Raw genomic sequence first — 27973 nt, 5'->3', positions numbered from 1 at the left:
ACTACGGGAAAGGTAGCAAGGAAGTTACAGCATTTCCAACGATTTCTCAACCTCGCCGTGTAGCTCTAGAAACAGCCTGAAAAGGTCAGGTGAAACTCAACTATTCCTAAATTGTCTGATATAACAACACTGACATGCCTGATCGCAAGAAGATCTGCATCGTTGGATCCGGCAACTGGTATGTTGGACACTAGTTACATTTCTTCCTTTTGGATGTTGTTAGTTTTGTCCCGTTTAAAAGGGAGGATCCTTGGGTTTTTTTTACTCCAGCATCTGGTGATTGCTAATTGTAGAATGCAAATCCATTACTACCCTGAGCACGAATGTCTCCAACGCTGTCAGAAAATTCAACAGGCTTCAATAGGGAACATCAAGAAAAGAAATAATATTTTCTCTAGTCACTGGTAACAGCAAAACGATATTAGATCATGAACTGTATACACTGCTACTGACGAATCTTCATTACTGACGATCCAGTCATTAAATTTTAATCCCAATTTCCTGACATTGTACCTCGATTCTCATATGGGCATTTTTTTTTAAATGTATCGTTATTTCTTTTAGTATGTTTGAAAAACGTTATCCCAATGTTGACGAGGTGTCTGTCTGGACACAGGAGATAGGGAGAAACTGTTTCCATTTGGAGGTGGGGTTGAGAACCAGAGGACACCAGTTTAAGGTGAATGGCAAAAGAAACCGAAGGTGGCATGAGGAAAAACTTTTTTATACAGAGGATTAGGGTCTGGAATGCACTGCCAGAGAATGTGGCAATGCCATATTCAGTAGTGGCTTTCGAAGGGTGTTGGATTATTATCTGAAGAGAAAAAAGTGCAGTACTACATGCAAAAGTCAGGGGAGTGTGACTAGCTGAGTTGCCCTTACAGAGAGCTGGCATGGACACAAAGGGCTGAACACCCTTCCTCCGTGCTGCGATCATTTTATGATTGTATTCTATAACACTATTATTTATGTTATAATGTAATTGGCCCCGAATTTCCATGTTTTTAATCCAATGCAGGGCTTAAAATAGGAACAGTCACATTTTCTGACCAGAAAAATCAATTTCCTACATTGCAACAGCGACTACGCTTCAAAAGTATGTCATTGGCTGTAAAACACTTTGGGACATGAAAAGTGGTCATGAAAAGTGTTAAATTAAATGCAAGTCTTTCTTTTGCAAAAGCTGTTTCTGCCAGTTTCCTGGCCCAAAATAAAACTGCTGAGATTGATGATTATTATTTGGTCACCAGGTCCTTGCGCACTTGATTTACATACATTTAGTTGAGGGACAGTGGTGCTGGTATCTTGAACTTCCAGGAGTTATGCTCACATTATGCCAAGTTAGCTGAAGAAACACAAGCCACACCAGGATATCTGTGACTAGTGCAAGTGAGGACCTTTTGAGCCTGAATACTGTTGAAGGTTTATGCACCAATTACTGCAACTGGGAATTATTTTTTTCAATGTCTTACTTTTATTTTGAGCCTTGACACCATTGTACTTGCCCCTGATTGCCTGGAGGATTATGAGAACACTGGAACTCTCTCCTACAGAGAGAGGGACAAATGTGGGATTGCCTTTGCATGCCATTGCCATGCAACAGAGAATGTAGGAAAACTGTGTGAGGCAAAATTTATCTTCAAATAGTAGCCTCGCTCCCTTTCCTGCTGGTTGCTTGTGTGAACAGGACATCTTCATTTGCTTCACAGCTGCTTTGACAGAAATAAGAGGCTTCAATTCAGGACTCAGTGTTGTTTTCCAGGCCCCCAGAGGATTCATACCACTTGGGGCGTTCCAGGTATCAGACAGTCTTCCCTTACCCTGGTAATGGGCATTGTGGTCTCTGCTGGAGGCACATCCTCTGAGGAAAAAGAGAGGGCCAGAAGGGGGAGGATGCCAGGTGTCCCTATTCACCCACCAGGCGAGTGATCTTTGGGAGGAGAGGCACAGGCACAAGGGGCACAGGGCCAACAAGAAGTCCAAGGTGGGTGCCACCAAAGACGCCACTATCCTGCTGCCAGTGTTTACAGGCTGCAATGCAGCTACCTCAGTATGTCTGAGGTGCAGTGCTGAAGGAGGCTCCGTCTCTCAAGGGAGACAGTGACCTCCATTTGTCAGAGGATCGGCCCTGAGATCAGCTCCGATTGTGTGGGTGGACACCCCACACCCATGCCAGTGGCGCTGAAGGTCACGGTGGCCCTCAACTTCTATGCCTCCGGCTCCTTCGAGGGTCAGTGGTGGAACTGTTTGGAGTCTTCCAATCAGCTGTCCACAGTTGTGTCAAGACACTCTGTTCAGGCATGCATTGACTTTCATTCACTATAGTATGGATGAGGCTGCCAAGCAGAGTGAGCCAGAGGCTTTGCAGAGATTGCTGGGTTTCCCGCATCCAGGGTGCAATCGAATGCACACACGACCATCAAGGTGCCATGGGTGAGCTGGGTGCCTTCGTCAACAGGAAGGGATTCTACTTCATGAACGTGCAGATAGTGTGATCACAAGATGCAGATTCTGCAAGTCTGTGCAAGGTATCCTGGCAGCTCCCATGACGCTTACATCCTGAGACACTCCCAGGTGCTGAGGCTCTTCAGTGCTCTACCCCGACTGGATCATAGCTATTGGGTGACAAGGGCTATCCCATCAAAAAGTGGCTCATGACGCCTCTCCGCCACCCAAGAACAGAATCCAAGCAGCGGTACAACAGGAGCCATGCCTCCACAAGGGCGGTGGTAGAGAGAACTATTGGTCTTCTCAAGATGCGCTTCTGATGCCTGGACCATTTAGGGGCCGCATTCCAATACCCCTCACTGATAGTGGTTGCATGCTGTGCTCTATGCAATCTGGCACTGGAAAGGTGGGATGCAGTGTAGGAAGAAGATCTTGACGCAGCTGCACAGGCAACAGACGATGAGTCCAGTAGTGAGTCCAAAGATGAGCATGATCAGGAGAACGCTGAGGGCATAGACACTGACGTGGGCAACCTCCAGGGAGCAGGAACACGCAGGACGCTTTGATCCAACGCTCCTTCGGCTAGACTACCAAATAAGAGCCACCACCACATGCCAGGGTTGCAGGCTCCATACTCGATCCCTGACAGGATCAGTTCCTTGGTCAACAACATAAACTTTATTGAAATGGCACATAATGTCAGGAGAAACACGTCCATCATAACATCATGGCTTACCCGGCACTTGCAGAACAAATGAAGCATCCAGAGGCCAGTTGCACAAAAACACATTTAATTAACTGATGCCTGGCAAATGTTATACAAATTAACATTGACGGGTGTTTTCCATCACACCAGTGAACACTGAACGGAAAAATGGGGGAAACAAATATCAGGGCCACGTTGTGATTAAGGTGCTTTAAGTTTTCACTTGGGGTTGCTACGTCTTGGTGCTCCTCTTTCACTGGCACTGGCATTGGAGACAGCCTGCTCACTCTGCTGTCCTGTTGGCTTTGATAATTTTGGCGGGTGCCCTCTGGCCTGTGGAGCCTGTGCTGGCCCCGCCTGGGAGTGAGTGGCCACTGCAATGCCTGGCATCTCCCCAGTCGTAGCAGCCTCATCGGATGCCACGGTCACTGGCAGAGGGGCGGAGGAGCTGCTGCCTCATCCGAAGCACCCTGAAAGGAAGCTGCAGAGACAACAGGCAGCTCGTGCGCCAACATGAGGTCACTCTGGACTTCCCTGCTCACCATTGATAAATGGGCACCTAGCTGGGATACTGGTTGCCCAATCTAACTTCCACACTGACACTGACCACCTGAGCTCATTACCAGTATGAAGGCTTGCAGGTCAGAGCACACCCCCAGGAACCCCTGATTCAGTTCTTGGAGGAGTATCTTCATGAGAGTCACCACTCTTTCCATGGAGGAGGCATTGTGCTCGGCCATGAGGATCAACGCATTGCTCACGCTCCGCAAGGACTCCTCCACAACGGTGACCATGGCACGCATTCCCTCATGTATTACTGCCAGATCCTCCCGCACACCCTGCTGGAGGTCCAGCATTTGCTACCTCATGGATGACTGCAGAGGACATCATCAGCTTTTGACTGAGCATTGTCTTGGTCCCCAGCAGTCCTCTGAATGCTGGTGCCCTGGGCACTCTCTGCCTTCACCTGCACCTCAAGCAAGCGTGAAGTGCCCTCACCAATGTGCACCAAGATAGTAGCCGGCTTTCTAATGCCCACCAAGGTGCTGGTATCTGCGCTGGTGCCTGCTTGAGAGAGTGGGTGTGACGCAGGTGCGTTCTGATCAGTGTGGTCCTCAGGGGTCAAGCCCCTCATCCCAAAGGGCTGCTGGTGAGCTTAAAAGGAAGAACAAGGACATGTCATTAGTTGAAATCATCACACTGTTACTGTGCATGCCTGGCACCCTCATGAGACAGAGATATGCATCAGGGTGCCCTAGTCTTTCCATTAATAATGGGGATTCTAGGTTCAAGGCTCACATCAATATAGAGATTACAGTGGAATGGTTGCAATTACAGACATTCTCACCTCAGCACACTGCACTCTTACCTCCCTGTTGCACCCCAGCCTCACTGCAGCCGCTTGACCTAGGTGTATGCACCTCTCCAGCTCCAGGGCCTCCTGCTCATACCAAGTGAGGATTAGACGATGTTATGGAATGTTTCCCCTTGAAAGGACAGAGGAGCATTGATTAGTAGTGCCATTCCAGCCTGGCCAATCCCACCTGAGGAAGACCTCGCAGGGCTCAGCCAATTTGTGACCCTGGAGCTGCAAGGCATTCATCCAAGCAACTAGAGCTCACCCCCTTGCGCAGATACTGCCTCACTGACATTTGGCACTCACACTCTAACACCTCTGAGGTCCGTGGAGGGGATGGGCAGCTCTTAACTGCTCTGCAAAGTGACCCATGGCAACACGGTACCCATCCTTCCCTTTCGCAGGGAATCGTTGAAGTGCTTCCGGCACTGCGCCCATGTGCGCCTCAACATATCGTGGCTGTTAACTCTGGATTCCATCTCCTCCCAGGCCTTTTTGGTGAGGTGGGGGGGTGGGCTCCTCCTCCCATTCCTGGGGACAAGCATTTCTCTCCCCGCTGCCACCTCCTCCAGGAGGGCAGCGAGGCACTCATCGGAGAAACACAAGGCCGAATGCCCCTCCGACCTGCCCTCCTGCCTGTGGTGTCCGCCTGCAACGCTCTCCATCATGACTTCCACGTCCTTCAGTGGCAGCCTTCCCGGGGCTGCCAAGGCCGCATTTGAATCGGCCGCTGGGTCTCCATTGGACCCAGTGGACACTGAGCACCCACCCCCGCCTGCCCCTTCGTGCTCATTCCGCAGCAGCATCTTACGCTGGGCGGGCCTTAACTGGCCCGTCCACATAAAATTGTGGTGTGCTGCCGATCACGAGCGGCGGGTGGCTCCCCCCTGCCTCGCTGGTCCCACACGCCAGAGGCAACATTCTGCCCTATGAATTTGCAATTGTTAAACCTTAACTTCCACAACAGAAGGAGTTAATCTCAATCAGATTCTATGGAAAAATGTGTTAAGAACCCTCCACGTCAATGCAATATTAGCTGTAATTTATTACAAAGTTTTCAGCCCGCCCTGTGCTCTTTGCTTTCACATTCCTTTCTTGTTGGATAAAAGAAGTTCAGAAGTCCAACAGGCAACCCACCCACTTCTTAAAATCCTTCTTCTGTCTCCTGTTCTTACAAATTCTTCTTTTTTTCTATGGTGATGCGTGATTTATTTCCAGAGAAAAGAAAGATACATGGTAAATAAAGTACAATCTGCACCCAAAATAAACTGAATATTAACTCCAAAAAATTGGGCTTGTTAAAATGCAAAAATATATTTGGACCAGGAACTGAACCTCCTCAAACCTGCCAGTTTCAGGTTTTAACAGAGGCAGCACAAGGGGCAGGTGACCAATCAGCTACAGGGATCCGGGTGGTAATTTAAATAAACTAATAAGGATGTGTGCCTTCATTTTAACTGTTATTCTATCTTTCATCATAGGCGGCTGAGTTTCCTGGATTTCAGGAAACTCAGCAACAAAAGGATGTGAGGAGGCTGAATCCATCAAGTAAGTGCTTTTGTGGCACTGCTTTTGGTGATGTGGAGCCACCCATCAAACCATCAGGCTGACCCAACCCCCAAGATCGGGACCCTCAAAGCACCCCCTTCAGAAAAAATGTAACATTTTGTATGTCTGGCATACTTGTAGCCTGTTCTCAGCAAAACTTTGCCAAGCTAATAAATTTAGACATAGACTAATTTAGTCAGAAGTGGATGGGGGAGAGCATCTTAATGATTATCACTTTTCAGGGAATGCTACAAATAGCATTGAAGCATTGAAGAATAATCAAAACTTTCTCATCCGTTTAACACAATCTATCTTTGTCATCACTGCTATAACTCCCTTCTCCCTCATCTTCTGATAACAAACAAATCGTTCAATCCTGTAATTAGAACATCATTCACCCATCTCGTACATGACCATGCCAGCAATAATCACCTAATTTGTAGTCAGCATGAAATAAGTGCACTTTTTGCAACTTTTCCTCTGATCGCCATGAATACCTAAGCACAAATTAAGTTCACATTTTCCTTTAAAATGACAAACTCCAGAGTGAACCAAAGCCAATCTGTCCATTCCTCACACTGTGCTTTCCCTGGGAGATTAAAAGTAGCTTTTGTTTCCTTCTATTCTACTGTTTCTCTGTGCAACTTGCTGCCAGTATTGTGAGAGGTGTTTGACTTCTGCTGTGCCATTAAAGGCTTATGAGATAGGGGCAGCTTGACCATAGGAGAAAATCACCGCTGACTGCATCTCTGGACCTTGTGACTGGTAGCCTGTTGTCACTTCCTTCATTCCTTTGGTGGGTGCTCTGAGCGGGGAGGACTGGTCTGGTATAAACTGATGCCCTGAGAAATGGACAGGCTGCTTCAGCTATTGCCATTCCACTGGCCTCTGTGTCTCTTATGATCAACAGGATCGCTGTACTAATGCTGGGATTTCCTCTGGTGGGAGGGTATAACCTTAAAATCCACAAACGGAGGGCACAACCTTAAAATTAGAGTTAGTCTTGTTCCCGGGTAGTGTTAGGAAGCACCACACGAAGGGAAGTGGAAATCTAGCGAAAGGCCATTGCCCTGAAACATTGGGTAGAATTTAATTGAGGGGACGGGGATCCTGCACACTGGTTGGAGAACCAGTGGGAATACCATGTCACCTTTGTACACAGGAGGCCTGACACAATTAAGTCGAATCAGACAATTGCCTGGATAGTGTTAGGCCTCCCACTCGATCAATCCTCAGTTAGGCGGAAATCCTGTTCCCGTGAGCTGCTGGCTGATTACCTGGAGTGCTGGCTGCTGCCGGCAATGCTCAGGTGCCTTCACCAGGGATCATTGCCGGATGTCTGGAGACAGATAACTGGAGCAAGATGGGGGTTGTGGGGAAGGGATTTCCAGCAAGTGGGAAAAGGGAGTCAAGGAGAGTTCAGATGCGAGGGCAGTGGATGGTTTCCAGCAAGCACCCCACCCCCAACCCCCACTTTCCCGAAGCCAGATACCTCGATCAGGTACTGAGTGCCTGTGAATGAGGGACAACCCTCCCACCCACAAAGCCACAGGCAAACCCAGCAGCTGCCTTTCAGGAGATGTGGGAGACCCGTGCGAGCCATGTTAAATCCCGGTGGGCTCAGGGATGATTGCTCTCAAGAGGCTCTCAAGAGTTAATGAGCCTAATATCCGTCGGGCCCATCCCTCCAGCCACTAAATGCAGGACAGTTTTCCCACTGCTGGGAACTGGACACAGTGCCCCCATGCCCCACCTTCATGCCTGCTCCAGAGGGCTCCATTAAATTCCACACATGAACTCTGTTCCGTTTCTTTCTCTATAGATATTACCTGTTTCCAGCATCTTCCCTTTTTAATAGTGGAACTCTGGAATCCCAAAAAGCTATTGAGGCTAGATAATTTGAAAATTAAAAAAAAACTAAGATTGCTGGATTTTCATTAGGATTGGATATTAAGGTTTGTGGAAAATTAGGTGAATAGAGTTGAGATGGAGATCAACTGGATTTAATTGAATGGTGGAACGGCTTGAGAGGCTAAATTTTTTTTATTTGTTCGTTCATGGGATCTGAGCATCACTGGCTGGGCCAGCATTTATTGCCCATTCCTAATTGCCCTTGTTCAGAGGGCATTTAAGAGTCGGCTGCATTGTTGTGGGTTTGGAGTCACTTGTAGGCCAGACCAGGTAAGGACGACAGATTTCCTTCCCTAAAGGACTTTAGAGAACCAGATAGGCTTTTATGACAGTTGACAATGGTTTCATGGTCATCATCAGACTTTTAATTCCAGATTTTTAGTGAATTCAAATTTCACCATCTGCCGTGGCGGGATTCAAACCCAGGTTCCCAGTGCATTATGCTGGGTCTCTGGATTACCAGCCCAGTGACAATACCACTAGGCTACCACCATCCCCCATAGGCCTCATTCTGTTCCGATGTTCCTATTGGGTCTTGAAAATTCTGGAAGTTATCAGTCCACATCCCAGCCTTGTATCTGAAAGCTAAAGTGCTGTTGAATCTCTTTTTAGCTGCTCCCAGAGTTGGAGTTTGTGCTTTCAAGGAGGATGTGATACTGGCTGGTCCCGGGTCTTAGTTGCAGGGTGGTGTAAGACGTTGGGGAAGAGGGTATCAGGGGAAGCAAGTTACTGCAGATTCCAATGAAACCTCCACATGTTCCATTGGTCTGCAACAAAATAAAGCTTCCCTAATGTTGCCATAGAGGATGCTTGTAGAGTTATGGGTGTCAGTTGCTGCATGTTTGCAGAGACTCATTTTAGAGTCTCAATATCCTTCTTTTCAATCAATCGGTAGGGAAGATATTTTTGACAGGACTGTCACAATTTATAACTCACTTCTTTCTGTCTCTTTCAGGGGCTCTGCTGTTGCCATGATTATTGGCAAAAATGCAGCAAAGTCAAACCATTTTGACCCTATTGTAAAAATGTGGGTTTTTGAAGAAATGATAAATGGTAGAAAACTCACAGATATAATAAACACAGACCACGAAAATGTTAAGTACTTGCCAGGTTATAAGCTTCCAGAAAATGTGGTAAGTCAAAGTTCAAGAAACATTGCACAAAAATTATAAGATTTTACTTGCCATTTTGTAGCTTGCATGGTATTGTGGTCCTCTCTGATATACTCTGAATAAAGGATCATCCTCCGCCATTTCCGCCAACTCCAGCATGATGCCACCACCAAAGACATCTTCCCTTCACCCCCCCTGTCGGCATTCCGTGGGGATCGTTCCCTCCGGGACACCCTGGTCCACTCCTCCATCATCCCCTACTCCTCAACCCCCACCTATGGCACCTCCCCATGCTCACGCAAAAGATGTAACACCTGCCCCTTCATTTCCTCTCTTCTCACCGTCCAAGGCCCCAAACACTCCTTTCAAGTGAAGCAGCATTTCACTTGCATTTCCCCCAACTTAGTCTACTGTATTCGTTGCTCCCAATGCGGTCTCCTCTACACTGGAGAGACCAAACGTAAACTGGGCCACCGCTTTGCAGAACACCTGCGGTCTGTCCGCAAGAATGATCCAAACCTCCCTGTCGCTTGCCATTTTAACACTCCACCCTGCTCTCTTGCCCACATGTCTGTCCTTGGCCTGCTGCATTGTTCCAGTGAAGCCCAACGCAAACAGGAGGAACAGCACCTCATCTTCCGACTAGGCACTTTACAGCCTTCCGGACTGAATATTGAATTCAACAACTTTAGGTCTTGAGCTGCCTCCTCCATCTCCACCCCCTTTCTGTTTCTTCCCCCTTCCTTTTGTTTTTTTCCAGTAATTTATATAGATTTTTCTTTTCCCACCTATTTCCATTATTTTTACATCTTTTATGCTCCCTCACCCCCACTAGAGCTATACCTTGAGTGCCCTACCATCCATTCTTAATTAGCACATTCGTTTAGATAATATCACCAACTTCAACACCTATGTGTTCTTTTGTTCTTTTGTCTGTGACATCTTTTGCTGATCTACTCCTATCACTGCTTGATTGTCCCTACAACAACACCCCCCCCCCCCACACACACACACACACACACCTTAAACCAGCTTATATTTCACCCCTCTCCTTGTAAAGAAAAATCAGTTCTATTGAAGGGTCATGAGGACTCGAAATGGCAACTCTTTTCTTCTCTGCTGATGCTGCCAGACCTGCTGAGTTTTTCCAGGTAATTCTGTTTTTGTTTTGGATTTCTAGCATCCGCAGTTTTTTGTTTTTTACTCTCAATATTACCCTTTTAAAGACTTCACAATGACTTCTTAAAAAAAGGATCTTGCTAAAACATTGAACTTCAAGGCGGATATGTTTACATAAAATTGCTTTTTAAAATCTTAAGATACAACATATCAGTAAATCACAAAAAGGATGTTTCATTTCTGTGGTAGTTGTGATAGTCATTAAAATCATAATAATAATCTGGCATATAACTTTGGTATTCAAAAGGCACTTTGTGCTGTATGGTACACAAATAAGCAAGATGGTACCATTTCAAGTTAAGTCAAATGACTGTCAATTTCTGATTAACAGAGAAAAAGCCCTGATTTTAAGCTAAGAAAAGTTTACATCTTAATGCCAAGTTATGTGTGATTTAGGAGTAAGATTTAAATTTCAAGGTTGCTTTGTTTAGAAAAAGTTACTATATTCATACAAACTATGAAAATTGTATTTATGAATAAGAAGCTAAGAAAATGGTGGAAGGGAAATATGTGTTGTAATCAGTTGCTCGTATGACACATAGAGTTAGAAGGACTCATAAATGGGAGTTTCTCAACTTTGCCCTCGTTCAAATTTACCAAAGTCTACTTGCAGTTCCACGTAAGTTTTCATGCAAAATGTTCCATTTCCTTTTAACAGATAAGATTAAGTAGAAACAAAATGCAACTTTGGACTTTTAAATTAGATTTTGAGATTAGCTATGTTATGAAAACTTATTATATTTTTGTATGAAGTTTAACCAGTGTTTATTTTGTGATTTTTAAATAATGGGGTCCTAAGTGTAACATTTGAAATCCTGTTGGGGTGGTTTTAACCTGATGGAAACTTATAAAGTTCATCATAGGATTAAATGGAATATAGGCTCAGAATTTACTGACAACACAAAAGTAGGGAGTTAGGGAAATAATGAGCAACTATAAAATACTTCAGGTTATCAGAATAAGCAGAGCTGTGAAAGACACAACTTAATGTGGATATGTGTAAGGTAGTAGATTTTGAGAAAAAAATATATGAAATGAGTCTATAGAATCAAAGGGCAGAATTTTACAATTCCCCGCCAGCAGGTTTGCAGGTGTGGCCCATAAAATTCCGTGGGTGCCCTACCTGCAGCCTATCCGCCTACCCCTGACCTGGCAGCAATTGAGGCCCTTAAGTGACCACTTAAGGACCGAGTGCTGCCTGACTGAAATTTTTAGACCCATGCAAGAAGGCCCCCCACCCAGGGCCTCCTCTTCTGGTCCTGTCGAGAGATCCCCAGACTTACCTGCATCCTGGGCTCCCGGCTGTTCTGTGGCCACCGTTCCCAGTGGTACTGCTGGGACTAGAGAACTGCCAACCAATCAGATTGGCCAGCAATTCTCTGCAGGGTGGTACTTCCTTCCCAGATGGGGGTGAAAAGCCCACTTCCAGCCATATAACCCTTCAGAGCATTAAATGATTGAGGGGCAGCTGTCAGGAGCCAGGACGTGTTCCCTGCCAACTTCTTCAGTAGCTGGGTGGGAAATGCCAACATCCAAAAAATTCTGCCCATAGAACAATAAAGCACATTCGGCCCATTATATCTATACCAGCTCTTGGGTAGAGTATTCAATGAGTCCCACTCCTTTGTACTTCCCCTATAGCCCTGCAATTTTTCCCTTCAAGTATTTATCTAATTCCCCTTTAGAAGATACTATGGAATCTGCTTCCACCATCCATTCGGCCAGTGTATTCCAGGATCACAATAACTCACTGTGTTAAAAATTTCTGTGACACCTGATAAACCTTTTTTCTGGCTGTTAAAAAACATGTATTAATAACATCTTTGTGGGGAAAAAAAAAGCTGTTATATTCTAGTGACAGGCAGAAATGGAGTTGTATACCTAATGGAAAGATACTGAAGGGTATAGATGACAGAGACCCCCAAAGTTCAGGTACATAATCCCCAAAAAAGTGTGAATGTTGGTCGATTAAGCCACAAATAAGTCAATAACATTTAGGGTTTATAAATCAGGAATGCAGAATACATGAGTAAAGAAGCAATGATAAATTTATACTAAATATTGTTTAGGCAACAGTTAGAATCATCCGTTTAGTTTAAGATCTATATGCACTGGGTTTCAAATGTCACAGTTAGAGCTTTGGGCACCGAAGCGTGTACTGTGTATATTCATCGGGATGATGCCAGGATGCAAAACTATAGCTATGAGGAGGGATGAGATACTGTGTCTAATTCTACTAGTTCAAAGAAAGCTATGAGGAGATTTAGTAGAATTTTTTAAAAAGTACATGGCTGGTTTTGATAGTGAATAGGAAATTATTATTTTCCTGGATGAGGCATTAGCGACAAAAGGTTACCAATTTAAAATTATTACTAAGAAAGGAGAGTGGTTTGGAGAAATGTGATTACACCAGGGCTTGTTAGAGCATGAAACGTTTTGCTGAAGGGTGTGGTTGAGGCATTTTTAGGGACGACTGGATAAATATTTGGAGCAGGTGAAAATACAGGGTTAGCGGAAGAGAGCAGGGCAGTGGAATTCGTCTTGGATTGCTCTAGAAAACAGCTCGCGCACACATGAAGGGGCAAATAGCAACTTGTGTTGTAAATATCAGTGGTTCTTTTGCCTGTCTTTGTTTTGCAAATATACATTGTATTGAGGAGCTAGAATTTCTGATAGCAGTGCTCTTCCAAGATCTTGTGAGATTATATTGGTATTTTTGAATTTTAGCAGGCTGGTACTGTCTACTTAATATGAACATAATGTGTAATGATTATCTGCCTTGTAGGGAACTCTCAGACTGCAAGACTAACCCTTTTAACTAACTGCATTCCAGAATGCATGTAATAGGTCTTCCACCATATTAGATGTTAGCTTGATTGATGGTTTACTCACAGGTTATACCTATACTTTTCAAATTCTTTTTGGTAAAGTCCAACAATATAAATAACTTCCAACTTGTTCAATCATTTTTGGCACTCAGTTTACAAATTATTTCCTATTTTATAGATCGCTGTGCCAAACATCACTGAAGCTTCAGATGGAGCAGATATATTTGTCTTTGTTTTACCCCATCAGTTCATTGCGTCACTTTGTGATAAAATGAAAAATCATGTGAAGGCTGATGCAATTGGAATTTCACTAATAAAGGTAAAGTTTGAGAATTCAATGAATACAAAAGATCTTGGTTTTATTTTTGTAACAGACCTGTGCTGCTGATTTATTTTTTTCCTTCATTACTCTTTTGCAAATGTAATTTAGAATATGTTGTCTTTGCACTTTCAGACTGCTACATGTTTCTTTCCTCATGGCTGTAGAAATTAGACATTTACAACAGATCTTTTCTAAAATAGTCACTGGGATTGATACAGGAAGTGTTTACAACAAGAACATTATTTCATGGTTTCTTAATGTGTGGCTTATATCTGAGTGTTAGCAAGAAGGATCTATTATACTAGTATTTTTAAGAAACTGAAAATGATTTGAATCATATACTTTAATACTATTCTATTGCATTATTTCCAGTGCTGCCATACTTCATAATTTGCCACTCATAATCATATTTTGTTTTATTGATGTATAATGTCTAAGAAACTATATGTGAATTACTTCCTGCTGAACCTGCTGAAGTAGTTTTTTTCAGATGTAAATACAGAAACAAAAGGCACCACCAATTTAACAGGCACTGCCACATGTTAATTATTAACCTTTTACCTTTGGATGAAGTCTTGTTCATAATTATCTGAGATAACAAGTCTTGGTCATTTTTCTTTGTGATGTGACTGAAACCCTATTTATCACAATGTGACTATGTACTATCTTGAAAAAAATTGCTTTGCGTTCCAGTTCTAGGTGTGGTTTCAAAAAAAATCTAGGGGTAGAATTTTCCAGCCCTACCAGCGACTGGTTTCGCGGTGGGTGGGAGTGGAAAATTTTCCCCTTGCCACTTTAATAACGGGATTATGGCAGCTCAGCTTCCCTGCTGTTTCATATCGGGAATTCCATTTGTATGTATTAGCATGTCATGAATACTCATTAAAAACGCAACTTGCCAGAATCACATTCCCCTCCCAATTATGTGACACGCCAGTGGCAAATTAGACCGGTCTAAATCACAATCAGATATAAGTGGCGTGCAGCTGTCCACCCTCATTTCACTTGAGACTTTGAGGTGAGTGCAACATTCAAAGTCTGTCTGCAACAGCGCTGCTCCGGTTCCTCAGCAATGCCAGTGTTAGCCCAGACTGGTGGGGGTGTATGGTGGGGCTGCCTCGAGTGTTGAGCTGGGCTGCTCATCCTGTTGTATCAGATGTTGACTGGGCTGCTCATGGTGGCTGCCTGAGTGCTCATCGGAGATCAACACAGCTTGGTGTGAGCAGAACATGGTCATTGTCTCACAGTCAGGGGTGTCTGACTTGGTACTGGGCTGCAGATGGGTTGGTCATGGTCAGGGGAGATATCTGTAGCCTGTAAGTGGGGATGACGTAATAAAGGGAAAGGGGTACTCAAAACTCTTCTGGCGGGCTTGTGCTGGGGGGTGGTCACCTTTGTATGTGACCATGCATACCGCCTCAAGATGGGGAGAGGTGAAGCCCACATGGGACATGAGTACATTGACAACGATAGGTTCAGGGGGTAGGGGCAGGAATGTCCACTACAATGACAGTGGGATCCAGGGTTATTGGGGGAGGATGCAGAATAACCGGAGGAAGTTCAACCTGCACATCGTGAGGCTCCAGGAAGATTGGGGGGGGACTCGAACTCTGACAGAGGGTCAAAGTTGGTCTCAAAGTAAAAATACAGCACCACCATCTTGAGACTCCAAAGCTATGATACAGTTTAAAATCAAAACTGGAAAAGAATCTGCAAAGGAGAAGCCTGAGGCAGTGTAGGAGAAGCCCACAGCTGGACTCAGGGGCCGCAGTAGGAGGCACCCTCACACTGCTCAGTGTAACAACATGGAAATGGAGTCTGAGCTGACAGAACTCAGGAAGAGTTTATTGAGAAGGTGCAATTGGAGCCACTGAAAGTTGGAGCGCTTTAATGTGAGACTGCAGGAGTCATTGGGTTCACACTGAAGTTGATCAATTTGAGTATTATCAGAGAGGAATGTGAGAATGGAAGATGCGGCCAACCATGAAGGGAGCACAGCTGCTGGATATCTGCAAGATGACCAATAAAAGCCTCTAAGGTGCTTTCCGCAATTGGCATGGCTTCCAGTCATTCCAAAAGTGCAGTTTAGGCACAAAAAATATGCCAGATTGGACACAGTAGGAGTGCATTAGGTAAGGTTGAAATATCCAGGGTGCACTGAAGCCTCTTCCAACCTCTCTGAGATTAAGATGTCAAGTAGCTGGGGTGTCATCTTGGTCACTTAGATCTGTGAGGTACGCCTCAGCTGCAATGCTGGATCAGGGAAAGACAAATAGTGCAAATCCATCTCTAGGGCATGATATTGGCTTTCTATTCTTGATTGGAAGATCTACTTTGGTTGTCCATTACTCTTTAATCTGCTGGCTCTATCTGTCCACAAGGAGAAGGAGGATTGCATAATGGATCCTGCGCTCAATGCGGCCTTCTTGATGGCTGTGATCCAATTGAAGAGGAAGAGAAGAAGGACCCAGCGCCACCTACCGCAATTTCGAGAAGAAGCCCAGCCTAAGGACCATGGTCCAGGGGATGAGGAGGTCAGACCCATCCCATGGAGGCAGCTTGTATGATCAAGTGTCTACTGAAGACACTGTTCCTATCTGGAGATGAGCACGAGACAATGCCACGCATTTCTACACTTGTCAAGATATGTGGTGGCTCATATCTGTCACATTCTGCGGGAGGAGCTAACACCATATGAACCAGGAGGACATCCCCTGCCAGTGTCCCTGAAGGTCACAGCCACATTTAGTTGTTTTGCCACCGATTTGTTCCAGGGTTCCACAGGGGACCAATGTGGCATTTCTCAGCCCTCAGCACATAAATGTATCAAGGAGGTGACAGATGCCCTCTACAGTAAGGCTCATCATTGTGTGAAATTCACACTGGATGAAGCTAGCCACTGCCATCAAGAAGGCAGCATTGAGTGCAGCATCCATTATGCAATCCTTCTTCTCCCTGTGGACAGTCAGAGCCAACAGATTAAAGAGTAATGGACAACTATAGTAGATCTTCCAATCGAGAATAGAAAGCCACTATCATGCCCTAGAGATGGATTTGCACTACTCGCCTTTCCCTGATCCAGCATTCCAGTTGAGGCATACCTCACTGATCTAAGTGACCAAGATGACACCTCAGCTACATGACAGCTAGCCAGGCTGCCATATTCCTGGGTTTCGCTGCAAACTCTGGCTTCCCTAGAGTACAGGGTGTGATCGATTGCACACAAGTGGCTTTGAGAGTTCCATGACAGCAGCCCCTGATGTTCTTTAACAGGAAATGGTTCCACTCAATAAATGTTCAGCTGTGTGCGATCATCAGAAGCACATCATGCATGTTTGTGTCAGGTACTTTGGGAGTTCCCATGACTCATACATCCTGAGACACTTAGTAAGCGGCGGGTAAGTGGCACTTACAGACCGGTTGCTTGGCTCATGACTCCCGTGCATTGTCCTCAAAGTGCTGGGAGGAAAGATATATCATGGCAAAGCGGTGCATAATTTGACAAGATCCATCACAGAGCAAACCATTGACATCCTGAAGATGTGCTTCCGATGCTTAGACTGTTCAGGTGGGGCTCTGCAGTACTCTCCAGAGAGGGTGTCCCACATCATTGTAGTCTGTTGCGCCCTGTACAACTTTGTGCTTCAAAGGGGAGATCATTTGCCAGAGGGCGTAATGGAGGAGGCTGAGAACTCCTTGGACAATGAAGAACTGCAAGGGCAGGAACCTGAAGAGGATGATGGTGGGGAGCTTCCTTGTGAGGATACAATTGAAGCTGCAAGATGTGAAAGACGTGGCCATGACACACTCACAGTCACAAGGTTCCAGGAAGAGTAAAGTGCAGGCCAGGGCACCTAAAGCCATTTCTCCTGTCCATTAATGGCATCCCAGTGATCTGAAAGGCCTTTACAAACACTGACATCGAGAGCAATGTCAGCATTGGGCCTTGGATCTCCACCCTCATGTTTCACCAGGCTCTAATCTTTAGAAAGGTCAAAGCTGTATGCAGCCGCTCTGGGAAGTGAAAGGCAGCGCACCAGCACAAAGCCTGCGTCAAGTGGACTCGATGCACCCGTGGCCTCTTGAATAAGAGGCTTGTTGCTGCCACAGAGATGCACACATGACTGGAGAGACCATCATGGCTACAGGCACAAACAATGAAGATAACTATTTGATAATGAGGTAACATAAGTGGTAACCCTTCAATGCAATTGAGTACACATAACTCCATGGTGTCTTTGAATTAATATCACTTCCTAACGCAATTTTCAGTCACTTTCAATAAAGAGGTTGACACATCTCCCTGATATTAGACAAGGGGCGAGTAACTAACATGAGTCAGCTGGACGTCACATAAATGTGAGACTCACAAAGGGAGGCAATCATGGAGTGGGAGCTTGGGTCACCCTCACAATAAGAGGTCACATAAATACATATGCAGGATGCATTCAAATGACGACACCATTGTCATGAACAGAAAATGTATTTACAAAGCTGCTTGATGTAGACAGTGAGTGAACACCTGTGACCCAAAAGTGATATCAAGGTTTCTTAATCTTTCTAACCCTACTGCTAGATCTTGGTGCATCCCCGACATCCGCAGCAGAGGTGGAGGCAGCTTGCTGACTGCTACGCCCTGTTGTTTTTGATGACTTTGGAGGGCCCTGGCCTCCTTTGGGTCCCCTACTGTGAGGCAGGTGCACCCTCCTCAGCCTGTGGAGATGGAAGTGATGGGGTCAAAGGCAGAGGGGATTGGGATCAGCTGAACACTCGGAGTCACTTGGGTGGATGGCCTCAGAGTGTCTAGCTGCTGGTCCTTTTCCCTGTGGTGCCCGAAGGAGAAGGTAGTCTAAGTGCCCTGCCCCCCCTCTTGCCTAGCCACTGGTGGATCCCAGCAATGCCTATAGCAATGGAGCGCAGGTCCAAATGCAAATCTGGCAGAACCTGCTGGACTAAAGTCCCCAAGGCAGCCACTACCCTTCACACAGAGACCCCGAGGAACCTGCATGTTGGAGCCACGACATTAGATGGATTGCGGACAGACTCCTCCATCCTTCGCTCTAGTCTGTTGACAGCCCCTTGCAACTCTGATGGACTGCCGCCTGTCTTTGCATCTCCAGCATGTGTGCGACGGCCACTTCCAGAGGCTCATCATCTGATTCAGGCTCAGTGGTGGCTGTACTCCAGTAGTCCTCCGAGTGCCAGAGACCTGGGCTGTCATTGCCTCTGACTGTTGTGGAATCATGTCAATTAGGTGTTCCTCAGAATGTGACCCTGAGTCTAATCTAGAATTATGACCCACCAGGGTTTGTATCTCTGCGCAGGTGGAGGGTGTAGGTGAATGCTGTGACAGGTCTTCTTCAAATGGTTCCTTAGCATCCTCCTCTGAGATGGCCTGAGGGCTGGGGCTTATGTTGCTGTGCTGTCCTGTCTGAACTTGCTGCTGTCTATAAGAGATGGAAGATGGATTTAGTTCATGAACAGGTTAAATACAACATTGCATGTCACTCACTGTGAATGTGAGAACGTGATCAACTCATGGAGGGCTCGTCCGCACTGGCTTGCTGCGAGAGGCCAATCTCACCTTCGTCACAGGAGGGATCTCTGTCCATGCCCGCCAACTTGGCGGCATTCTCCTCAAATTTGGAGAGCTCTTGGATGTTGGTTGTCCCTCCTCCAGTCTGGGATCTCTCCCTCTTGTTCTAGGCAAGCTTGGCCTGCATGAAGACAAATGGATGGAATGTGATGAGAAGGGATGGAGCAGAGGTTTAGAAGCATGCCTGCTGTACGTGCTGAACTCCCACACCCCTGGCCCCTCCCCCCTGCCACCCCAAGTAAGGCTGAAGATTGTGCAGGATGATAGATGAGATGCTGGTGAATAGGCTTTCAATGCTGATATTCTCCCCCACTAATATTGTGTGAGATCCCTAAGATGTGTGACACTTTGAGTGCATGATGCCATTGTGAGAGTGAGAGTTTGGAGTGAGCTGAACGTTGACTTACCCTGGTGGTGTGGATCAGATCATTCATCTTCTTCCTGCACTAGACGGCATTTCTCTGGCAGTTGCTCGTGGAGCAGACCTCCTTCGAGACCGCTTCCCAGGCCAGCCAGGTGAGATTGGTGGACCTCCTGGATCCATCCCTGGGAAAAAGGACCTCCTGGTGTTGGCGGACTTATCTAGTTAAAGCCTCCAGGGGCCGTGACTAAATCTTAGTGCACTCTACATTCCTCGGGACCATCTCCGGAACTTCCAACCATACAGCTGGGCTGCATAGAGTAATGTCTGTGTTTGGTTGGCATTTAATTATGGCTCCAGGAATTCGACCCCACGAGGGTGCGGCAGACGGACCACCCCACCATGTGATTCAGCGAGCAGCTCGCCAGTGCATAATTAATGAGGTTTCAAGCGGAAGATCAGGCATGAGAACCCGACCTGCCAATCAGCGGGATGCTCACCTCTAATCCCGCCTGTCACCGCACCTAGTCTCTGGAGTGGAAAATTCCAACCTGTATTTTCCTCTATACTCTTCTTCAATAAGATGTTCCAAGTTCATTTTCTTAATCCCATACTTAAATGTATTTGCAGTACTATGTACAGTAATATGATACGGTAGCTTATTTATATATTTATAACTAATGGCTAATTTAGTGTTAGAAACTACACTATTGAATATTAGTACAGGAAGTAATGAGAAGCGCTTCTTATATCTGTCATTTTAAAACTTCCCCAAATCGGACACTTTTGATGATGTAGCAGGTTATTTGCTAATTTTGCACTTATGAGGGTGTGAAAAAGAAATGGAGACTTTGAGAAAAACATAGGACAAGTGTCCCTAATTTTAAAAAAAGCCTTTTGTATTCAGAAGACTCAATGCAGTTTTATTCCTTGGAACAATTTTTGCACCAGTGCCGATGTTTTATCTCCTAACGAGGCCTCATTTTCCAAGGTTTTCGTTGTCTATGATGATGCAAGAGTTCAAATGTGCAGTACTCTTTTATTGTATTCAAATGTCCATTTAGATTATGCACTCCAGTCCAGGAATGAGGCGAAAGTGCTAGCAACTGAGCCAAGTTAACACTCTACACAATTAACTCTTGCTGTTCTGGAGAGAACATGACCATGGCTGCAGTGGGTGTGGTGGTGAATTTGTGGGGAAGAGCAGACAGTGGCCCTGAACGTGTCCGGGTTTCATTTCATAACTGAACAATATTATGGAGCTAATTTTGGAAAAACTAGATGCAGAACTACTTTTGGAGTTTCAGAGAGAAACATCAAAAACTCACTTTCGAACTCACTTACAGCATTGCTACATATAGTGACCGGCATTTCTTCTAGCCTTGCTTTATGATCATATGTGTTGGTTTCCATTAGGTCTGAGATGAGGAGACATTTCTTTTCTCAGAGCATAATAAATGTTTGGAATTCTCAACTCCAGGGAGTTATGGATGCTTAATTCCATTAAGTTGCTAATTCCAATCAAAACTGAGGGCAGAAGATTTGATTTTTGGACACCAAGGGAATCACAGGATATGCTGATAGGGTGGGAAAAATGGGGTTGAGGTAGAAGAGCAGCCATACTTTTATTGAATATTGAAGTCTTGAGGAACTATATGGCTAACGTCTGCCCCTATTTCTTATATTATCATGTATGAGTTTAATATTCTTTCTATAAGCTAACAATGTTAAGCTAACCATACCAAAGTTAATTTTTATATTTAATTCTTCAGGGAATTGATGAAGGTCCTGATGGCCTTAAGTTAATATCACATATAATTCAAGAAAAACTTGGCATTGAAATGTCTGTACTGATGGGTGCCAACATTGCTAAAGAGGTAGCAGATGAAAAATTCTGTGAGACAACAATTGGTAAGGAGTGTGACACCGTGTGCTCCTGGCATTCTTCCGTTTATTAAAAACTAGATAAGCTTCTAGTTTATATAATATATAAGCTTATAGTTTACTTGCATTTTTTCACTCGGCACTAATGGATTCCTAGTTGGATGTTAGCTGCGTTACAAAAATTGAAATGGAAAATTAGTGATTGAACCTGGAGTCACCCTTAATGTGGCATTCACACCTTCAGTCTCTTCCAATCATAAAGAAATCAAGCAGTAACTGGTTAATTAATCTCAGCCAGTTTCTTTAATTCATATAAAACAGACTTTTTTTCACCATTGTTGCTGACAAAATGGTAAAGATACAGTATATCAAAACAGAAAAATCTGGAAATACTCGGCAGGTCAGGCAGCATCTGTAGAGGGTAACACCTGCACCCTCCCCTCCCCCACTTCCACCGGCTCAAAACATATTACCTTTCTATCTTTGTTCAGTTCTGGTCATCCACCTGAAACGTTAGCTGTGCTTCTCTCCATGGCTGCCTGACCTACTGAATATTTCCAACATTTTCTGTTTTCAGTTCAGATTTCCAGCATCCGTGGTATTTTGCTTTTGGATTGGTGTTGTAATGGTAAGAGTATAATCTGGTTACTCCGTTTCATTTATTGCCAAAAGGTGATGTTATAAAACCTCAAATTTTCTGTGCAAATGAGTGTTTCATTCATAATGCTTACATATAATTTTATTGCTTTAAAAACGAAGAACAAAGTGCATACAAAGAAATTTAGTAAACAAGAATTAAGCTAACATGCTGTTGCAGCATCCAGGTTGTGGTGTAATCATGTTGCAATGTAAGGTCTGTAGAAATGCTTAGCAAGGCTTTGTAAACAACCTCCAGGCTCTGCGTGGATCTGATACTTTTACTATTCTTTTTTATGTCTGTTTGCTAGGATCCAAAAATAAAACTCATGGAGAGATCCTCAAGGAGCTGATGCAGACCCCAAATTTCAGAATTACTGTAGTAGCGGAATGTGACACTGTCGAATTATGTGGAGCATTGAAAGTAAGTGACTGATAAATTTTAAGCAATAAATCTGGATTATAGATTGGAAATATGCATAAAAGAGCTGCATTTTCCTACTTGTTTCCTGTAGATCTTGAGATCGTTAAAGTTTTTGAAATATTCATACATTTTACACCAGGATTTTATTTATTTTCTTCTAATTGTATTTAGATAAACCCATTTTTACATAATTTTCCAGAAGTTGACTTTATACCTTACAAGAACATGTATTCATATGGCACCTTTAATACAATGAAGTTCTGTAAAGCAGAATTTGATACCCAGCCACATAAGTTGATATACAGGGTAAGGGCAGTTGCCCAAGAGCTTAGGCAAAGGAATAGGTTTTAAGGAGTGTCTTAGAAGAGGAATGAGAGGTGGAGAAGCGGAGATGTTTATGGAGGGAATTCCAGAGCTTAGGGCCAAGACAGCTAAAGGCTAAGCTACTAATGATGAAGCAAGTAAAACTGGAGATGTTTAAGAGGCCAGAATTAGATAAGCACAGCTATCTTGAAAGTTATGGATTTGGAGGAGATTACAGAAATCGTGAGGGGGGAGGCCATGGAGGGATTTGAAAACTAGGATGAAAATTTGAAAATAGAGGCATTGCATAAACAGAGTCTAATGTACGTCAGCAAATGCTAAAATATTAGGTGAATAGGATTCGTGCAAGTAAGGACACAGATGGAAGAGTTTTGGATGATCTCAAATTTATGATGTGGGAGGCCAGCTAGGAGGGCATTGAAATAGTTGAGTCTAGAAGTAACAAGGAAAGAGGGTTTCAACAGCAGATAAGCTAATCCAAGGGTGAGCTTGGCAATATTATGGAGGTGGAATAGGTGGTTGTAGTTGTGGCGTGGATATTTGATTGTAAGTTCATCTCGGGGTCAGATAAAACACCAAGATTTCAAACAGTCTGGTTCAGCCTCAGATGGATGTCAGGAAGAGGAGTCGGTAGCTGAGGAGTTTTGGTCTTTGGTCTTCCCAGTATTTAATTGGAGGAAAATTCTGCTCATTCAGTACTGGATATCAGATTAATAGTCTGATAATTTAGTGAAGGGAGTCATGAGGTGTTTAGGTAGAGATGGATATTGTCAGCACACCTTTGGAAATGAAAGCTATGCTTTTGGATAATGTTGTCAAGTGACAGCATGTAGACGAGAAATAGAAAGGGGGCCAAGGATCGTTCCTGGGGGACACCAGAGGTCTCAGTGCAGGTGAGGGAAAAGAAACCATTTCAGTTTTTCTCTGGATACGATCGGATACACAAGAATGGAACCAGATGAGTGCAGTCCCACCCAGCTGAATGAGAATGGAGAGAATTTGGGAGGAGGATGTGGTCAAATGTGCCAAAGGCCGCAGAAATGCTGAGTAGGATGAGACGGGAAAGTTTATCTTTGGGGCAGTCACATAGAATGCTATTTGTGATGTTGGTAAGAGCCATTTGGTACTATCCTGGGGAGGAAACCTAATTGTTGGAATTTAAACATGGAGTTCCAGGAAGATAGGAATGGATTTGAGAGGTGACAAGGCGGTAAAATAAATAATGGAAATTATTACTTTATAAATATAGCTTCTATCTTGAATAAAATCCTACTCACGCTGTCAACAAATTAAACAATATGGGTATTTGTCCCCTTCTTGCCCCACTGACCAAAAGTTCTCTATTTCTCCTTCTTTTCAAATACAACTTCTGCTGCATCCCTTGGCTGCTAACTGCTTTGCACATTGTACCATTGAACAGAAATATATATGCATCAACTACTATTGGAAAGCATAAATAAAAAGGAAACACATTTATTGCTGAAGTGCCTATAAACTTCAATTTGGCATTGTTGAAAATACGTATGTATGCATATTTAATGCATGCATACATAAAAATAAAACTATTAAATGTACAGAAATGTTTATTCGCCTGTCGGATTCTGTTTTGGATTTAGGAAATCTTTAATAATAGATAACATTTCCTGTCCAACTGTAGTACGATACAATTTCCATGATACACCTGGGTAGTGAGAGGTGTAATCGATCATAGTTCCAACAATCTCAAGAAGCTTGACACCATCCAGGACAAAGCAGCCTGCTCAATTGGTACCCCATCCCACAAACATTCGCTCCCTCCACCACCAACGCACAGTAGCAGCAGTGTGTGCAATCTACAAGTTGCATTACAGAAACTCACCAAGGCTCCTTAGACAGCACCTTCCAAACCCACAACCATTGCCATCTAGAAGGACAAGGGCAGCAGATAGATGGGAACACCACCACCTGAAAGTTCCCCTCCAAGTCACTCATCATCCTGACTTGGAAATATATCACCATTCTTTTACTGTCGCTGGGTCAAAATCCTGGAACTCCCTCCCTACACCATAGGTAGGGTGTCCCTACACCATAGGCTCTGTAGTGGTTCAAGGAGGCAGCTCACCACCACCTTCTCAAGGGCAATTAGGCATGAGCAATAAATGCTGTCCTAGCCAGCAAAGCACACATCCCTTGAATGAATAAAAAATAATAGTATCCTGACATTGTACTTTTAGTGAAGGGAAATCAGATTGACAAAGTGTATTTGTTTTTAGGAGATGAGATGAATTACTTCAAAGTTATATTTACAATTAAAACAGGGATAACTTTCAATATAACACCAGTTTCCTGTCCCAGCTTATCAGATTGGTCACCTGTTATATACATTCTATCCAATTTTTCCCTCTATTGATTGAGAGGAAAATCAGTCAGGGTGTGAAACAAGTGAGAAATCCAAAATCACTAGTTTTCTACCACTGCCAAGGTTGAAGGTTATACCCAATCTTTCTGAAAAATTAGAAAATACTGACAAAATGTATGAAAAACTTAATTACTTACACTACGTTAACTTTTAACCCAAATCTTTAAGAGACATTAGTGCTGGCAGTAACTGCTTTTCTGACTTTTGTCTAGGAACCCATTGCAAATATTAATGCCTCAGAGAACTCCATAAATGCTGACACGTTCTGACCTCCTCTGATCTAACTTCTAACAGATTATTAGCTATCAAAAAAAATTAGTGCACTCATCGGAAAAAGTATTTTTATTTAACATCCCTGTAAGTTAATAAATAGAAAATCTGATCACTTCTTGTCAGAAATCCTGGGTCTTCCTAAAAGACTCAGAAATCATAGTTTGAAAACTTAAGTAGATAGACAAAAGATCTGAAGTCTTTTTAAAGCCCCACTAAATTCCACATTTCACACTTGATCTGTGTTGTTTCATATATTGATTCCATATGAAATATGAATTTCAGCCTGAACTTTTCCAATACCTACTTTGTATTTTAACCTCAATTTTATTAACTGTTTTACTTCCTAGAATATTGTGGCTGTTGGTGCTGGATTCTGTGATGGGCTTGGTTATGGTGACAATACTAAAGCTGCTGTTATCCGCTTGGGATTGATGGAAATGTTATCTTTTGCCAAATTATTTTGTAAAGGACCAGTTACATCAGCCACCTTCCTGGAGAGTTGCGGAGTTGCTGATCTTGTTACAACTTGCTATGGAGGGCGCAACAGAAAAGTAGCAGAAGCATTTGTGAAAACTGGAAAAGTAGGGGTTATTTTAACTCAGTTATGACAATGCTTTTTTTGTTTAATATTTTATGCTGTTGAGTAGTGCATTTATGGACATTGAAGAAATAATTCTCATTTTAATGTTTTGTTTTTCATGAAAAAGTCACATATTAATGAGTAGAAAGATAAAACTCTCAATTTCATAACATAGCAGTAATACACCCCATTCTAAATATAAACAATCCTTGGAAGTCAAGCATTTATTGATTTACAGGGTTAAGTACAACATAAGTCCCATGAAATGTAACCCAAAAGGTCAAACTGTACAAAAATAAGAGAGTTCAGTGAATAGAAAAATAGGTCTTTCTGTTTGTTGCGAGAGGGAGACTGACCCTAGATTGTATTTTGGATGACACATGTCACTCTAGTTTTTGGTAATGTCACATCTAGATATGCACCACTGTTGTTGCACAATGTATTAGCCACTAATTGTGATTTTGCTAAATAATTGGAATACAGGCCAGTCATACCTTAGATTTTCATAGTCTTTCACCTATGTTTTATCCAGTCCATTGAGGAGTTGGAAAAAGAGTTGCTGAATGGGCAGAAGTTGCAAGGTCCTCAGACTTCAGCTGAAGTTTACAAAATACTTGCACAGAAGAACTTAGTGAATGAGTAAGTATTTTTGATGAGTAAATAAGTTGGCTTATTTACCTATAATTTTAATGAATGTGTCAGTGAATCATTGATTGTGTAATAATATAAAAATTGCATTTATATAATGCTTTTAATGTAGTATCATGCCCCAGGGTGCTTCACAGAAGTGTTATTAAATAAAATTTGCACCATGTCACATAAGGAGGTATTGAGGCCAGTGACCGAAAACTGACTGGATTATTAGTTCAGTAAAATAATTACTATGCTACTGTATCCATTCTACAGTAAAATATATGAAAATCTATGATTAGCACTAATGTGTATGTGCGTTTTTGTTAAAGTGCATAGCCTCCACTTGCTACTTCAAGTTTGGGGATAATGGTCGCATCCCATATTAAATTACTTCATACCAACCTTTGTAATGTTTGTTTTTACAGATTTCCACTATTTGCTGCAGTTTATCAAATCTGCTATGAGTGCAGACCAGTCAGAGACTTCATTACATGCCTTCAGAACCACCCAGAACATATGTAACTTGAACCAACTCATGCAAGTCCATGTTATAATCGCAATCTTTTTCAATTTTTTGCAGCCAAAGTATAGAAACAGGTTATTTCAGTAGCCTTATTTTAAATTTATCATTTTGATAAGGTGATCTTTTAATAGGCTTTTTTGTGAAACTTAATGAAAATCGATTTCCATATTCCACAATAATTCTTCATTTGAACTAGGGAAATGTAGCTTTTATATGTGCTTATGAAAACTCGTTGCAAGCTCTAGAACGCTTATTGATGTTTCAACAACATCTTCAATCATTCCCTACTTTTATAAATGCAATTTTTCAGCATGTTTCTTCTGTTGCCTTAACTTTTATATTAATAAATGCTGGCCTTAGATCATGAAGCAAATGTTGGTCATCCAGTTCTGTTTCATTCAGCAATGAGTGTTGATTCTAACTGAAGATTTTAGGGTTATGGGAATTGACTGCACATGGTAGCCCTTGGTTCAATAAAATGGACTGATTAAAGATAATGTTTACATTGAAGACAAATTTGAATTTTATGCCTAAGAAATATTTTAGTGTAATTGTTTTTGAAAATATATCTTGCTCATTGTCATGCTTGGCTTCACACAAATGAAGCACTAGAATTTTTAAAAAACATAATGCAATTAACAGTAAGTGTTTACAGAGACTTGTGTGCATAGAAAAACACTAACTTTTAAAAATAAATCAGTTCAATAGTCAACATAGAAATGTTGTGGTTAGGTAAATATGATGAGATATTAATAGTGGAGAAAATCCAACTTTGCCTTGAATGTGATGTAAAAACTGGATAATTTTGTAACTAATTATATTTCAATCACAATAAAATATTTGTAATAATACTGGTCTTGTAGCTTTTTAAGTATATATTTGTGCTGAAGCACTTAAATAATTTGACTCCACAGTACTAATCAGTTTAGT

At 43.1% G+C, this 27973-nt stretch overlaps 1 protein-coding gene across 2 annotated transcripts; it reads left to right on the top strand.

Moving 5' to 3' along the window:
• Nucleotides 1-5: 5 nt before the first annotated feature.
• Nucleotides 6-27894, top strand: LOC121285241 (glycerol-3-phosphate dehydrogenase [NAD(+)], cytoplasmic-like). 2 transcript variants are annotated; one of them, XM_041201613.1, is made up of 9 exons: nucleotides 13-178; nucleotides 5993-6059; nucleotides 8926-9103; nucleotides 13268-13408; nucleotides 21141-21279; nucleotides 22200-22312; nucleotides 25655-25888; nucleotides 26420-26526; nucleotides 26946-27894. In XM_041201613.1, the coding sequence occupies exons 3-9, from the start codon at nucleotides 8942-8944 to the stop codon at nucleotides 27040-27042; spliced, it is 993 nt and encodes a 330-aa protein (XP_041057547.1). In that variant the 5' UTR covers nucleotides 13-178; nucleotides 5993-6059; nucleotides 8926-8941; the 3' UTR covers nucleotides 27043-27894. The 2 variants fall into 2 exon arrangements, with proteins under 2 accessions (XP_041057546.1, XP_041057547.1); XM_041201612.1 differs by lacking the exon at nucleotides 5993-6059 and having other exon boundaries at nucleotides 6-178.
• Nucleotides 27895-27973: the final 79 nt, after the last annotated feature.

Source organism: Carcharodon carcharias, chromosome 12 (assembly GCF_017639515.1).
Source record: "Carcharodon carcharias isolate sCarCar2 chromosome 12, sCarCar2.pri, whole genome shotgun sequence".
NCBI lineage: Eukaryota > Metazoa > Chordata > Chondrichthyes > Lamniformes > Lamnidae > Carcharodon > Carcharodon carcharias.
The sequence above is the reverse complement of the archived record's forward strand: the minus strand, read 5'-3'. Positions and strand labels throughout refer to the sequence as shown.